We start from the raw sequence: 14,239 nt of genomic DNA, 5'->3' as shown, positions 1-14,239 counted from the left end.
AGCCATGGACAATTCCATTTTACCAACAAGGAAACTGAAGCTCTCTCTAAGAGATGAAGGGATTTGCCAAAAGTCACACAGCTAGTAAGTGGCAGGAGTGGGGTTTGAACCCAGTTATTCTGGGGCTGGAGTCGCCACTGTTAGCCACTATGCTGAGTTCTTATTTGACTTTTAGGTAAAGAAACTAAGACCTAGAGAGGCCTAGCGATTGGCTAAAGGTCGCACAGCACAACAGGACCGTGAGTTGAGTTGGTTGGCACCCAAAGGGTTGTTTGGGTAAGGGTATACAAACTATCCTACCAGGGCCTTGGGAGGCCAACTCTTGCCCCAAAAGGGATTATTGGGGATGGGGCAGGGCCTGGAGGAAGATTAGGGGCCAGGTCCATCTGGGGGTCTTCAGTGCTGCCTGTGCTCCACCCTCACCCCTCTCCACAGGCCTTGTGCCATGGGGCAAAGGACACTTGGGATGCCTTGGCAGATGTGGGCTACATCCTACTGTCCCTGCTGTGTTTGTTCTGAGATGTCATCTCTGTGTCCTGCTCTGTGCAGACCTGGGGAGGTGGCTGGTAGTCAGGAGAAAAGGAAGTTTTAGGCCTTTGCTTAGTCCTTCACCCCTGGGAGCTTCCAGTCTGTCTGGGGAGGAGGGACTTGCCTGTGTTGGGGATTGTTACGCTGGCGAGCATTCATGAGCACATTTACTAGGTGCCAGCAGCATGAGTGCACTTTTCCCTTTGCCGTTCTCTCCCTTAATCCTTTCAGCAAACCCTAAGTGACAGCTATTGCTGTATTTCTGATTTTCCGAGGAAGAGGTTAAGTGATACCACCAAGTTACAGAGCCAGGATTTGAACCCAGGGACAGGCGATCTAACACCATGCTCTATTGCAGGGGTTCTCAAATGTGATCCCTGGGCTGGCAGCACCAGCCTTGCTTGGGGACTTATTGGAAAAGCAAACTCTGCTGAATCAGAAATTCTGGGGGTGGGGCCCGACAGTCTGTGTTTAACAAGTCCTCTAAGCTCCAGAGCTTCTGCTCTCCTGCTTTATAGCACCTTGGTTGGGGGGGCAGGGGCAGGGGCAGGGGGCAGGTGTCCTGACTAAGATCATGGGGCCTGGAGTCAGGCAGAGCTGCGTTCAAATCTCTGTCCCACCACTTCCCGGCCCTATGAACGTGAGACTTAAATCATGAATCTTTGCCTTTTTCTAGCCTGTGAAGTGGCGGTAACAGTGCCTCACCTCCTAGAATTGTTGCCGGGTTAAATGAGAGAGTAGATCTCATTTGACAGATGAAAAAATGGCGGCCTAGAGAGGGAAAAGGACTTGCCCAGGCCCCTGCTGTGTGGGCTCCTTTCCAGAGAGGACTCTGCCCTGTGGGTCTGTCCCAAAGTGATCAGCTCATATCTAGCTCCATCCTTGCCAGCTGTGTAACCTTGAGCTGATTCCTCATGTTCTCTCTGCCTGTCTCCTCAGGCTTAGAATGGGGATTGTAACAGTGCCTGGGCCGTTGTTGTGAGACTAAAATGAGTTTCTCTGTGTATGGTGCCGGCCAGCACTTCAAAAGGGCTCAGTAAATGTTAGCTGCTGTTATTAAAGGCAGAGACAGGATCAATCCCTACTGTCTTCTAACAGCCCCCCACCCCTGGTCAGAGCATGATTAAGAGTTTAGTGCAGGTCAGAGAGCGTGGGAATTCTGAGGAGTGGAATCTTCCCCTCAGGGGAGAGCATTTTGGACCAGATAATTCTGTATTGTGTGAGACTGTTCTGTGTGTTGCAGGATGTTTAGCAGCATCCCTGGCCTCTACCCTCTAGATGCTAGGAGGTGTCCCCCCACCAAGTTGTGATGACCCAGAATGTCCCCAGACATTGCCAGATGTTTCCTGGGGAGCAAAATTGCCCTGGTTGAGAGTTACTGAGGTAATCAGGCAAAGTGGTTTGAGGTGCTTTAACACACCAGGTGGGTTAACACAGGATCCTACGGTTTACCTCTTCGTCTGGTGGGGAGGCTGGGGCCCAGGGGCACACAGTGGGTAGAGGTAGGTCTGGAATCCAGGGCTCTTGTGCCTGTCACCTCTCCACAGGTCCCTCAGAACAGGTGGGCAGAGCCCAGGGGACAACCAAGCTGGGACCCAGGGTGCCTGGAGCATTCCCCCTTCCTCCCCCAGTGTCTACCTGCCTGACCATTGCCACATCCACTGCAAAGCCCATCAGAGTCTGGGCTTACCTCTCCAGAAGCTCCAAACAGGTGCCTGGTGTCATGTGCTACTGAAGTAAGACACCCTTGTTAGGCATCTAAGAATGCTGTTGCCAGGGCCAAAGTTGCCAGGGCTGGGGGTGTCAGTGTGGAGCTCGCCATGGCCCTGCAGGGGAGGAGGGCATCAGCAAAGTGGAGCACCGCCCCACCTGCTGGGACCATAAAGCTGTCACCAGAGGTGAAAGATGGGTCCCCCTGCCCCGGGGATACAGAGAGCCGTGGAGACATGGTGGCAGGACTGATTTAGAGCAAAGAGAGGGAAGGAGGGAGAACAAGAGACACAGTCAGAGAGTCAGAAATACAGAGCCAGAAACAGAGACACAGCCAGAAACAGAGACACAACCAGAGAGAGACAGAGAGAAAGAAGACAGGGTGAAGAGAAACAGAGAACACGGAAGCTCCAAGACAAAGAGAGATAGGAGATGAGGACGTAAAGATGCAGAATGTGCGAGAAACAGACCCGAGACACAGAGGGAGATCCAGAGTTAGAGACGCAGATCCAAAAACAGAGGGCAACAGAAGAGACAGAAACAGAGACAAAGATGAGAGAGAGCTGGAGAGGGGGCCGGAGTCACAGAGAGGAAGGAAAGAGAGCTAGAAAACCAGATGCAGAGAAAGCAGGCCAGATTCAGTGAGAGAGATGTCATGGTCTGAGCGCGGGTTGGAAAAGAATTTCCAGACACAAGGCAGAATGTAAGGAAGATAGAGTTTATTAAAGAGAAAGGTTGCTGCAAGAAGAGTGGGCCAACTTCCTGGTAGCCAGGGAAAGTCGACCCTGAGCATGGGTTGCTTGTCTGTTTTTATAGCCAGGGAAACTGCCTGGCATCTGCTGACTGGGCAGAGTATGTATACTTTCAATGTGCTGAGAGTAGAAAAACGGGGCAAATGTCTTTCCTTATATGGGATGGGAAAGGGACAGGGCATGCTTCTTGGGAGGGCTCTGGGACATTGCAATGGTCGCACCACGACAGAGTGATAGGAGTGCTGTTAACTCTTTGTTCCGGCAATATTTGCCCTTTGAGTTTATCTTGTTCTTTGTCCTTGGAGCACACCACAAGAGACAAGCCGGAGTCACAAAGAGACGGGACAGAGACACCCAGAGAAACCCAAGGAGGCAGAAGGAGACCTTGGTCCTCTGATCTCAGTCTCTCCTCTGGGACCCAGAAGCTGGGCATGTGTGTGTATCTCTGCCCACAGGAACATTCATGTCTGTGCTCCTGTGGGGGCCGTCCGTGTCTGAGTGCCCAGACAGTGCTTGTGTGCGTTCATCTGCTAATTCACCACTGGCTGCCTGTGGGGTGCCAGGCTCCTCTGCAGGGCAGTGGGTACCAGCGGACAAGGCCTCTCCTGGAGGTTCTTGCTTATTAGTAAAGAAGGACAGTACACAAACAAATGCTGGAGCTATGCAGAGATTTCAAACAGAGTCACGTGCTAGAGAGTGACTCGGGGCTCCTCTAGACCTGGTGGTCAGGGAAGGCCACTCTGAGGAGGTGACTTATGAGGTGAGACCTGGATGTCGAAAGCCAGCCTCGCAAAGATCAGGGACAAATCCTTCCAGAGGGATGACTTGGTACAAAAGCCCGGAGGAGAAAACCAACTTGGTGAATTCAGGACTGAGAAAGGAGGCCCGTGGGACCACAGCTTCTGGGGGTGAGGTGGCTGGACAGGAAGGCAGAGGCCAGATCATGAAGGACTTGGTAAGGCCAAGGGAAGGATTTGGGGGTTTCTTCTAGGTGAAATGAAAACTGGAAGATTGAAGCAGGAGAGTGAAGCCAGTGGATCCAGGTTTGGAAAGGTCTTGCTGGCTGCTGGGTGGGAAGTAGGGGGTTGGGAAGCTCCTGCAACAGTCCAGGCAAAAGAGGATGGTGGCTTGGGTGAGACCGGGGAGAAGTAGATGGATGTGGGCTGCGTTTTGGGTGTAGAATCAACAGGATAGCAGGGATGGCAGGGGAAAGGAAGGAGCCATGGATGACTCCTAGGTTATTTGCCTGAGCATCTGAATGAATTATGGTGGTGTTTCTCAGAATGAGGAAGACAGGGAGATGCAGCTCTGTGGGGAACAGTCAGGAGGTCTATTTCGGCTAAGTGTGATATGCCCTTGTGTGTATGTGTGTGCACCTATGTGCCCATATGCCAGGGCCCAGGTGTGCACGTGTGCCTGTGGCGGTTCAGCTCACCTCTGCTTGGCTGGGCGGGAGCTCCTGGGCTTGACCTGGGACCAGGCCCTGTCTTGGCTCTTCACTCTAGCCAGCCCCAGGTGCTGCCCCTGCCAGCTGGGGATTCCCCAGTGGCCAGCAGGAACAATGGGGTGGGTGGACCCTTGGCACTGCCGACATCTGGGCACACAACCCCAGGCCCAGGAGGCCTGGGAGCCCCGCCCGGCAGTGGCAGGCAGTCTCCGGGGCAGCTGGTGACAATTAGCAGCGTTGATTACCTCGTGGCGATGCCATCTGGGGTGAGGGCACTGAGCCCAGCCTCACGGGATACCCTGCTTGCTGGCATGCAGGGCTTTCTGGGGCTGAATGCATGTAAGTGTGTCAGCATCGCTGCCTGCGTGTGTGTGGATGAGCATTGGTGTGTACGTGTCTGAGTCGGCGTTTCTGTGGGAGCTGAGTCTGTGTGGCCACCTGTGTCTGTGTGCACACATGTGTATGTGCTGTAGGTCTGCAGGTTTCTCTGTTTGCATATATGAAGAATTATGCCTGTGGGCACAGGTGTGTGTTTCTATGTGTATGTTTGTACACACACATCTGCGTGCATGCATATGTCTCATGTGTGCATATCCAAGTAAAAGCAGTGCCAAGTACATGCATTCTGAAAATTATGCACCTGTGTTTGAGTACATCCAGGGATATATTTCTGTGGCTTCATCTGTGCTCACACATGTGTCTCTGTGTGTCTGTTTACGTGGAGGAGTATCAAGTGTTTGCATGTGTCTGTGTGAACCTGTCTACATATGCACGTGGAGTCTATACACGTGTCGTGAGAGAACATATCTAACTGCACGCTTCTGGATGGGTGCACATAGGTGTCAGGGGCAGGAAGGGACATAGGCCCATTTCTAGACTGCATCCAGCTGTCCCCTCCTGCCCGGGAGGGTCTGGGATATGAATGGAGGAAGGATATAGGAGTTGCCCAGGATGGCACAGTGGTTAAGAGCGTGTGCTGTGGGTCCAGCCTAGCTGGCATGGGCCCCTGCCCTACCATCCACTAACCATGTGATCTTGGGCAAGTTGAGTTGTTCCTGGGCTCCAGGTTTCCCCATCTGTAAAATGGGGGTAAGCATAGAATTCTCCTTCTGGGTTTGTTGTGAGGATGAAAGGAGCTAGCCTATGTGAAGTTCTTAGCACAGAGCCTGACCTATGGGTGTTGTCTATTCATTCCCAAGTGCCCGCCACTGGTGCAGCACCGTATGGGCAGGCGAGCCGGTGCCTGCCCACTCCTCAGGCCAAAGCTCCCAGAAAGCCCCACCCCTGCACTTCCCGCCTGCTGAGCTCAGCGCTTCCCAGGCCCCACCACTGTCGTACCCACATCTTGGCCAGTTCTTCGCAGGGACCACAGTGGCGCGTCTCCGTGGCCGTGGTTGCGGGTTTCTGCTGACTCAGCGCCTCGGGCTCCGGAGGCGGGAAACCCCAGGCCTGCCGCCCCTCTGGTTAGATGGGGCCACAGGGCTAAGGTTCCACCATGTTGCTTCTCCAGGTGCCCCACCCCATCAGGGCACTCCAGGTGCTCCCACCACACCCATTCCTACCACTCAAGGGCCTCTTGAACCTACGTCTCCATAGTTCCTCATCCTTGGGGCCCAGAAATTTGTTTGCTGCCTCCAGGGGAGACCCTTGGGAAGGTCACCTTGATCATCCTCCTGCCTCTGGACAGAACTGGACACATTACCTGCTTCCTTCTCCTCAGAAGTCCAATCTCTCATCCAACCTCAATTCCTCTCGGTTCCTTGGATCCTGAGTATAAAGCAAAACCCTCTCCATCGCTGGGCTGGTCCAGTCTCACCCCCTCACCCCATCCTTGGCCCTCACCTCCTGCCAGCGTTCACAATAATAATGATAATAACAGTGAATATTTATTGAGCTCCTCTTTTGTGCCCTTAGTAAGCACTTTTACAGACTAACTTGCCTCCTGCTCACAGCCCTGTGAGGTATATGCAGTCATTGTCCCATCTTACAGATGAGAAAGTGGAGTCATAGTTAAATAGTAAGTTCAAAACCACAAAGCTAGAGCAGAGGACAGGGATTTGAGCCCTTCTAACTTCACGGAGTCAGTAGGAATAAGGGGACCCGCTGGGTTCCACTTGTCTGGAATTGAGACCAGAGCAGAAGGGGTTAATTTAGCTCACGCACGCGCACCCATCCAGGCGCGCACACACACCCCAACTCCTGGAGGGGGCCCCCTCCCCCCAGTTCAGACGGTCAGAGAACAGACTAACTGGGAATGTTAGGCTCAGAAACTGGAAAAAACTGACCAAGGAGGCTTGGGCAGCAGCCACGTCACGGGTGCTGCGGAACTGGGGAGGAGGGTCTCCATCCTCCCCTCCCCCCAGCCCCGCCACCCTTCTGGAGGCCCAACGAGGGAAGGGGAAGGGGGTGGCACAGGGGAGGCCCTTCAAGCTCCAGGCCTGGCTCTTAAAGGGCCGGGCTCCCCGCCCACCCGCCTGCCGCCAGAGCCCCTTGCAGGGCAACTCCGGGCACGCAGGGTCCCGCCTTGCTGGCTCGCTCACCTGGCGGAGCAAGTGAGAGGGATGGGCTTGGGAGCGCAGCCAGGCCAGGAGTGGGCCTTGCATCCCGCCGCCTCTGCCACCGCTGGAGCCCCCTCCCGGTTCTCCCTCCCTCCTCCTGCCTGGCGGGCGGGTCCAGCTGTGTTCCATTAGCGGCCCTGGCAAGTCCCCAGCCCCCTGGAGCCTCCCCCTCTTCCCCCATCCGATGTGGCCGGCAGTCCCCGGCAGGCGAGCGGGCATGCGAGCGGGGCAGCATTCAGCCCCAAAAGCTCAGGACAGGGGAAACTGGGGACCCGAGGCCGGCCAGAAGTAATCGAAGACCCTCCAGCGGGTCTGAAGAACCCAGGCCCTGCTTCCCGCAGTTGGCTGCGTTGGGCTGCCTGGATTACACAGTGAGGTGGCGGGGATCCCCAGCCACGGTAAGTGGGGGTGGAGCGGGTTGCCTCGGGGCTCTGGACTGAAGGGCCCCTTCTGCCCCTGACTTGCTGTGTGACCTGGGGCAAGAGGCATCCCCTCTCTGGACCTCAGTCCCCTTCTTTAAAGCAGGATGAGCTCTACCTCCATTGCAGTTCTGACTCTCCCTGCCCCCAGATCTGTGCCTTCGTATATGGATGGGGTCATCTCCTTAGAAGCTTCTCTCTTATCCCTGGAGCCCCCTGCTCTGGATGGGGCTAGAGGAGTGAAGATGAGAGGTCAGGAGCAGGAAGGGGACAGGGAACACACTGAAGTTCACATGCATTCACATGCCTCTCACAGTTGGCAGTCCTTCCACTGACTGGCAGGAGGGGGATGTCAGGATAGGGTTTGAGAGATAGGATGTGCGTGCCGCCAGAATGGGGGATGAATAGGGTGGATAGGATGTGGGTGCCACCAGAATGGGGGATGAATAGGGTGGGGGACCAGTTCTGCCCCAGGAAGAAGGAGATTGGGGTCCTATCTCCAAATATATTGAGGCTAGGGGTCCTTCTTGCTCTCATTCTCTGTCCAGAACAGAGGGAGGGGAAACAGAATTCCTTTACAGCTGGAGGGAATGAGGTCAGACTTGCATAAGAACTTCCCGACAGGAGGGCCTATGGAGGGGTAGTCATAGGCTGGCTGCGTGCACGTGTATATGTATTAGCTGGTGTGTCTAGGTGTACCGTGAACATGTGTCCCCGTGACCATGCCTGTGTGCAGGTAGGACTGTATGCACACACGGGCACAAATATGTCTCTGTGTATATGTGCCTGTATATCTGTGTGTGTCATGCTGACACATGCATGACTGTGCGCGTGAGCGAGCTGCCTGTCTCGGGGGAAGCTGGATGATGTATGGCTCTGCTGGCCGCTTGCTGAGCCTGCATGGATTTATCTGGGCCCATCCATCAGGGTTTAATAAAACTAAAAGACGAGCATCCATCAGCAGGGGAGGTTGGCAACAAGGTCCTGAGCCCGTTGACCTGTTCTCCCGCCCACTGCACCCATGGGGGAGGCTTCCGTGGCTCACACTCAACCCTGTGATGCCTTCCAGGAGACTCAGCCCAGCTGTCAGCCCCTGACCTTGTGGGTGCCAGACAGGGCCGCCTGGCTGAGCTGGATGCGGCTAGCCAGGTACCAGGCTAGCATATACCAATACAGTGCACAGGTTGATAAAATATTGAAATACTTCCAAGTGTCTTGGCAAATAGCCTCTGCCTCAAACTTCCTCGCTATCCCGAGTGACCTGGCCTTCTAGGACCCTCTAGATCTCTCCTCAATCCAGCAACTGTCCACTGGCACAGCCAGATGCTGCCTGGACCTGGTTTCAGTGCTCCAGCCAGCATTCTGCTCTGGCTGCTCGGTGTCCGTGCCATACCAGTGGTTAAATATTTTGAATATCACCTCAGCCCAAATCCTAGCCCAAGGCCCGTGGTTGGGCCTCTGAGGGGGACTGACGCCTGGCTAGACCTCCTGCAACCCCAGTACCAGCGCCTGGGCCCCATGGGCTGGTTGCTGCTTGCCCACGTGTGGAATTGTGCTCTGTGAGCTCAGGAATCTACCTTCCTGCTCTCTATGGTTTTCAGGTGCTGTGGCTGCGGCCGACTTCTCTGGACCAGGATGTGGGCATCTTGGGCTCCTGGCTTGTGGCTGCTCAGTCTCTGTGTTATCTGCAGCCATATGGCAGATACAGGTGAGATGACGTGAGGATCAGAGTGTCATAGGCCTGCCACTGGCCCTCTGAGGTGTGGGGTCCTGTGTACGTATGTGACCACGGGCCTGGGTCACGTGGGATTTATAGGAGAGTCCAGAGGCTGGGCTCAGGGTGGCCTGAGGTGTTTGCACACACGGGCCAGTGTGAGGTGAGCTAGAGAGATGTGTGTTTCTGTCTACATATTTGTGTGTCTCTGGGCCTCTCTGTGTTTACATCTCAGAGTTGCTGTGTGCATCTGTACATACTCCTGTGTCTCTGTGTGTGAGAAGAACCACCCACCCTAATACATAAACCCAACCTGTGCCCCAAGTGCTGGTGGGGCCAGCGTGGTGGGCAGGAGCTGGCAGCAAGCTCTCCCTGCAGAGGCAAGCTGCATCCCCAAACAGGCCAGGCCTCTCCAGTCCTTGCCCTGGTGGAGAATCCATCTTCCAGCCCACGTGCTCCTCCTCCTCCACAGCGATCTTGGATAAAGGGCCCGCCTCAAGGCCCAGACGATGGGACAAAGCGTGTAGCTTTCCAGGGCCCAAAGCCAGAGGAAGTTGACCAGGCAACTTGCCCTGCCCTGCTAGGTGCCCTCTGGCTGTGTGGCTGAGCAGAAATAGAACTCCTAGAACCCTAAATCCAGCCAAAAGAGGCAGAAAAACCAAGATGCAGATGTGAGTGGGGTACATGTGACTGTCTGTGGGGTGTGTGTGTACATATGTGTTTTTGCATGTTTGCATATATGCCTTACTCTCTTCTCCCTCACCGGGTCCCCTGGGGATTGGGGCAGATAATTTCAACATCTGTAAGGAATTTGGGCCTGTTGCCAAGGGGTGAGTCACCCATTGCTGCTACCGATGCTAAAGACAGTGATAGTTTTTCTGGACATACCTGGGGGAGGAAGATTCCAGGGGGGTCACTGGACCTAGGAATCCAGGATTCCTTCTTCCCGCCAGGCATCCAGGGAGTCCAATGCCCAGCTTCTAGGAGCTGTATCCACCGGCTTGTCCCAGCTACCCCAGCTGCATTGATGAAAAGGTTTTTTTGTTTTTTGTTTTTGATTCTAGCCTCCATCTCTCCCGTTGTAGCACTCTCTCATTACTTCTGCTCAATCAGCCCTAGAGAAGAGGCAGGCCCATGGCTGCCTACCTGTCCCTTAAGGGTTTTGGAGACCTGACTAAGCTATCGCCTTCTGCATGAGCCTTTACCCCCTTAATATACCCTGTCTGGAGCCCCAAGGTTCTGGTGGGTCCCTTGAGCTTGTGGTCCACTCAGGCCCTCAGTCTTTTCTCACAGTTTCATAAGGTAGTTATCCAGGTGAAAAGTCAATCTGTTGACTCAGACTTGTGTCTGGCCTGCTTGTCTGTTTTGGCTGTGGGAAGTGGAACCCCACCCATTGCTGAGAACATGTGTACCAGCAGCACATGGCATCCCTGGTGGCACAGGCATCTACAACTCACACATGTGCAGACATGCGCATGCACTGGTATATAACACAGTGTGCATGGACCTGACATTTCCTTGCCCCTGAAGTGCTCCTCTTTCTCCCACTTGGGTGTATGTTGTGGAGGGAGTGCATGTATATACACAGCTCCCCACCTCATGTGAGCTGTAGGGCTGCCCAGAGTTTCTTTCATTCTCTTGCTGGCCTGGCCCCTGACTTGGGGGTCCTAGGGAGATTTGGGTTCTAGGAGTTCTGATCTTGCTCTGCTATGAACTTACTTAGTAGCCTTGGGCCAGGCCTCAGTCTTCCCATCTGTGCACTGGCTCCCAGGGTAGCCAGGGTCAGAAGGCAAAAGGTGAAAGCAGCCCCAAGGCAGAGCCTGGGTAAAGGTGCAGTGTGGGGAACATGAACTTGCTCCATCCCAGGTTCCCCAGGAGCCCGGCTGTGCAGTCACCTCAGCCTGAGCCCACCAGATGCCCCACTGCCAATTCTTTTCCAGGGGAGCGGTGCCCACCTTCACAGCAAGAAGGACTCAAGTTGGAACACAGAAGCGACTTATCGACCAACGTGACTGGTGAGTGCTCATCTCATCCTGTCGTCCCCCCTCCACCATCTTCCTGGAGTGGCCGGTACCCCACTCACCTGCCCAGCTGAGCTTGTCACCTGGTGTCTCCCTTAAAGGCTTCAATCTCATCCGCCGACTCAACCTCATGAAGGCATCTGCCATCAAGAAGATCCGAAACCCCAAGGGACCTCTTATCCTGAGACTGGGAGCGGTCTCAGTCACCCAGCCCATGCGGTAAAGGCCCCAGTGTGACCACTGGGAATCAGTACTGACCTCAGCCACACTCCCAGCAACTCTGCATGTTGGGCCTAAGCTCAGGGGCACCCGTGGGTCATTGTATCCTGCCTCCTGTCAGGAGTCAGCCTGGTCTCCACTCCTGGGCCTTGCAGGGCATGCAGAGAGAAGGGGACGGGCAGGCCCACCCTGTGTCCTTTCCCCATCTCTGGCTAGCAGTGGGTGAGGACAAGTCTGCATCCTGTGGGCACCATGAGGACTCCAGGATGGAGGAGGGAACCTTCAAGAATTGTGTGTGTGTGTGTGTGTGTGTTTGTGTGTGTGTGCGCCCACACATGTGAAGTCCAAAGTCCCACAGTCCCTGGGTGGTCTGGCCCCTGTTTACCTCTCCAGCCTCATCTTCCAAAATGTTCCCTTTCTTTCTTGCTGCTCCAGTCGTGCTGAAACTGTTCATCTTTTTTCAGTATTTCTTCCCCTCCCCCAGGCCCGGTTATTCTCCCCGAGGCATCCTGGATTCCTTGGAAGCGATTACCACAATCCTAATGGAATAATGCAATAGTCATTCTGAGGATCCTTTGTTTATGGCCTCACCTCCCGCATCACCCCGTCAGACTTGAAGGCTCCCTGAGGACAGGCCTCTTCTCTGTGTTTTCACCCCTGTTACCCCCAGCAGCCAGATCCACCACTGGCACATAGTAGGCCCTCAATAAACATCTGTAGAATGAATGGATGTGTCTATGTATGTGTGTGGCAGTTTGGAGGTGTGTGCCTGTGCGTGTCTCATGTAGGTTCAACAGTCCTGAGGGCCCAGGGTGGGCAGCAGGTGGTCTCTTACCTGAGCCTCAAGGCACCCTCCCTGCTCTACCCACAGACGTGTATTCCCTCGGGGCCTCCCCAGTGAGTTTGCCCTGGTGCTGACATTACTGCTGAAGAAACACACCCACCAGAATACGTGGTATTTATTTCAAGTGGCCGATGGAAATGGGTACCCGCAGGTGAGCCCGGCCCCCCGCTCCACCCCCATTGCTCTTGGCCATTGAGCAGCACCAGTCCATCCCAGCTTGTGATTTCTGGGGCCTCCCTGCTCCATCCCAGTGCCCACCCTCAAGGCCACCCCCACCCCACCTATCCCATTCTCTTAGGAGGTATTGCTCTGTGACCCCAGCCAGCTTTCATCCCTTTCTGGGCCTCAGTTTCCCCTCTTGTGAAATGAGCTTGAGAGCCCTTACCTTTGTCATGCTGTGGCTTGGGAGGCTCTGATTCTCTGTCCTTGCCTTTCCCAATTCCACACAGATTTCCCTGGAAGTCAACAGCCAAGAGCGGAGCCTGGAGTTCCGGGCCCGGGGCCAAGATGGTGACTTTGTGTCCTGCATCTTCTCAGTGCCTCAGCTCTTTGACCTGCGTTGGCACAAGCTGGTGCTGAGCGTGGCTGAACGCGTAGCCTCTGTGCATGTGGACTGCACATCAGTCTCCTCCCGGCCTCTGGGGCCCTGGCGACCCATGCGGCCTGTGGGCCATGTTTTTCTGGGCTTGGATGCTGAGCAGGGCAAACCTGTCTCGGTGAGTGCTAGGTCAGGCTTGGACTCTGCTCCTACTTTCTGGGAGCCTGAGTGAGCTCCCGGGAACCTATATCTGACCAGGGCTTTCCCTTGCTCAGAATCCTCTCATGGTTCCCCATTGACCTCCAGATGCAGCCTGAACATGTTAACCTGGCATTCAAGGCCTTTCATGATCTGGTCCTTATAAATGACTGCAGCAGCATCTTCTGTTCCATCCTTCCATGCAGCTTTTGCGCTGGTTGATTCCATCCCAGACATCCCTCTCACCTAATACTTTCACACCACCAGCCTTTGCCTATGCTGCACCTCTGCCTGGAATGCTTTTCCTTGCATACCTACCTGCTGAATATCTACCGGTCCTCAAGGCCCAGCTTGAATGAAATCTCCTCTTCCCCTCTTCCTCTGGGCCAAAGCAAACATTTCTCCCCCCTCTCCCTCTTTCTTTCACGTACAGTTTTGTTTTGCTTTTTGTGACAGCTGTATTCTCGATGGTCTCCCAGGCCAGACTGGAAACCTTCTGAGGGCAAACTCTGGGATGGAGCCATCCCTGTGCCTCATTAGGGGCCAGGACTCAGAGCTGTTTGCTAAAATGAAGTGACACTTGTGTGTCCCCTGCAGTTTGACCTTCAGCAGGCACACATCTACTGTGACCCGGATCTTGTGCTGGAGGAGGGCTGCTGTGAGATTTTACCGGGAGGGGTGAGTGGCCTGGCCCCAGCACAGCTGGGAGGGGTTGGGGCACTGCCCAGGGACACAGTGTGCTGGAGACGGAGGACCAGGAAGGGGATGCCTAGAGATCTTAGGATGATGAGTGGGTGAAGTGGGGGGGGGTGTCTGCCTTCTGTACTGACCCCAGCCTTTCCCCCACACTGGGCAGTGTCCCCCAGAGACCTCCAAGGCCCGCCGGGACACCCAGAGCAATGAGCTCATCGAGATCAATCCACAGACTGAGGGCAAGGTCTACACCCGCTGCTTCTGCCTGGAGGAGCCGCAAAACAGCAAGGTGGGTAGGCAGGGCAGGCAGACATGGGCATAGGCAGGCACAAGTGGGCCTGCCCCTCCCCTGACCTGACTGGGGCCCGCCCCCAGGGTCAGTTGACCATGTGCCCCGGGGCAGGGAGGGCACTGGAAGCCCTGCCTCTTTGCTTCCCACCCCTATTGGATTCTGGTAGGCAGAGAGACAGCCCACTGTATGACCCTGTGCCCGCCTGCCTGCTGGCATTAAGAGTTGTGCCCATCTAGCTCTGGTACTACCCAGACCCTCACTGGTACCGTCCCAGACCCTGGTGAGGGAAGGGCCAGGCTGGCACCC

General features: G+C 55.1%; 1 protein-coding gene across 3 annotated transcripts in view; it reads left to right on the top strand.

The window, feature by feature from the left end:
- Positions 1–6,983: 6,983 nt before the first annotated feature.
- Positions 6,984–14,239, top strand: part of COL16A1 (collagen type XVI alpha 1 chain) — a 50,716-nt gene continuing 43,460 nt past the window's right edge. For 2 of the 3 annotated variants that reach the window (XM_060089371.1, XM_060089370.1), the window contains exons 1-8: positions 6,984–7,393; positions 9,016–9,122; positions 11,069–11,143; positions 11,251–11,368; positions 12,240–12,363; positions 12,662–12,928; positions 13,546–13,626; positions 13,805–13,930. In XM_060089371.1, coding sequence (XP_059945354.1) covers positions 9,050–9,122; positions 11,069–11,143; positions 11,251–11,368; positions 12,240–12,363; positions 12,662–12,928; positions 13,546–13,626; positions 13,805–13,930 — 864 coding nt within the window. In that variant the 5' untranslated portion in view covers positions 6,984–7,393; positions 9,016–9,049. The remainder of the gene's footprint in view (positions 7,394–9,015; positions 9,123–11,068; positions 11,144–11,250; positions 11,369–12,239; positions 12,364–12,661; positions 12,929–13,545; positions 13,627–13,804; positions 13,931–14,239) is intronic. The other variant, XM_060089372.1, reaches the window with a different exon arrangement.

Source organism: Mesoplodon densirostris, chromosome 2, assembly GCF_025265405.1.
Source record: "Mesoplodon densirostris isolate mMesDen1 chromosome 2, mMesDen1 primary haplotype, whole genome shotgun sequence".
Lineage (NCBI taxonomy): Eukaryota > Metazoa > Chordata > Mammalia > Artiodactyla > Ziphiidae > Mesoplodon > Mesoplodon densirostris.
Note: the sequence above shows the minus strand (reverse complement) of the source record. Positions and strands in the feature narration are given on the sequence as shown.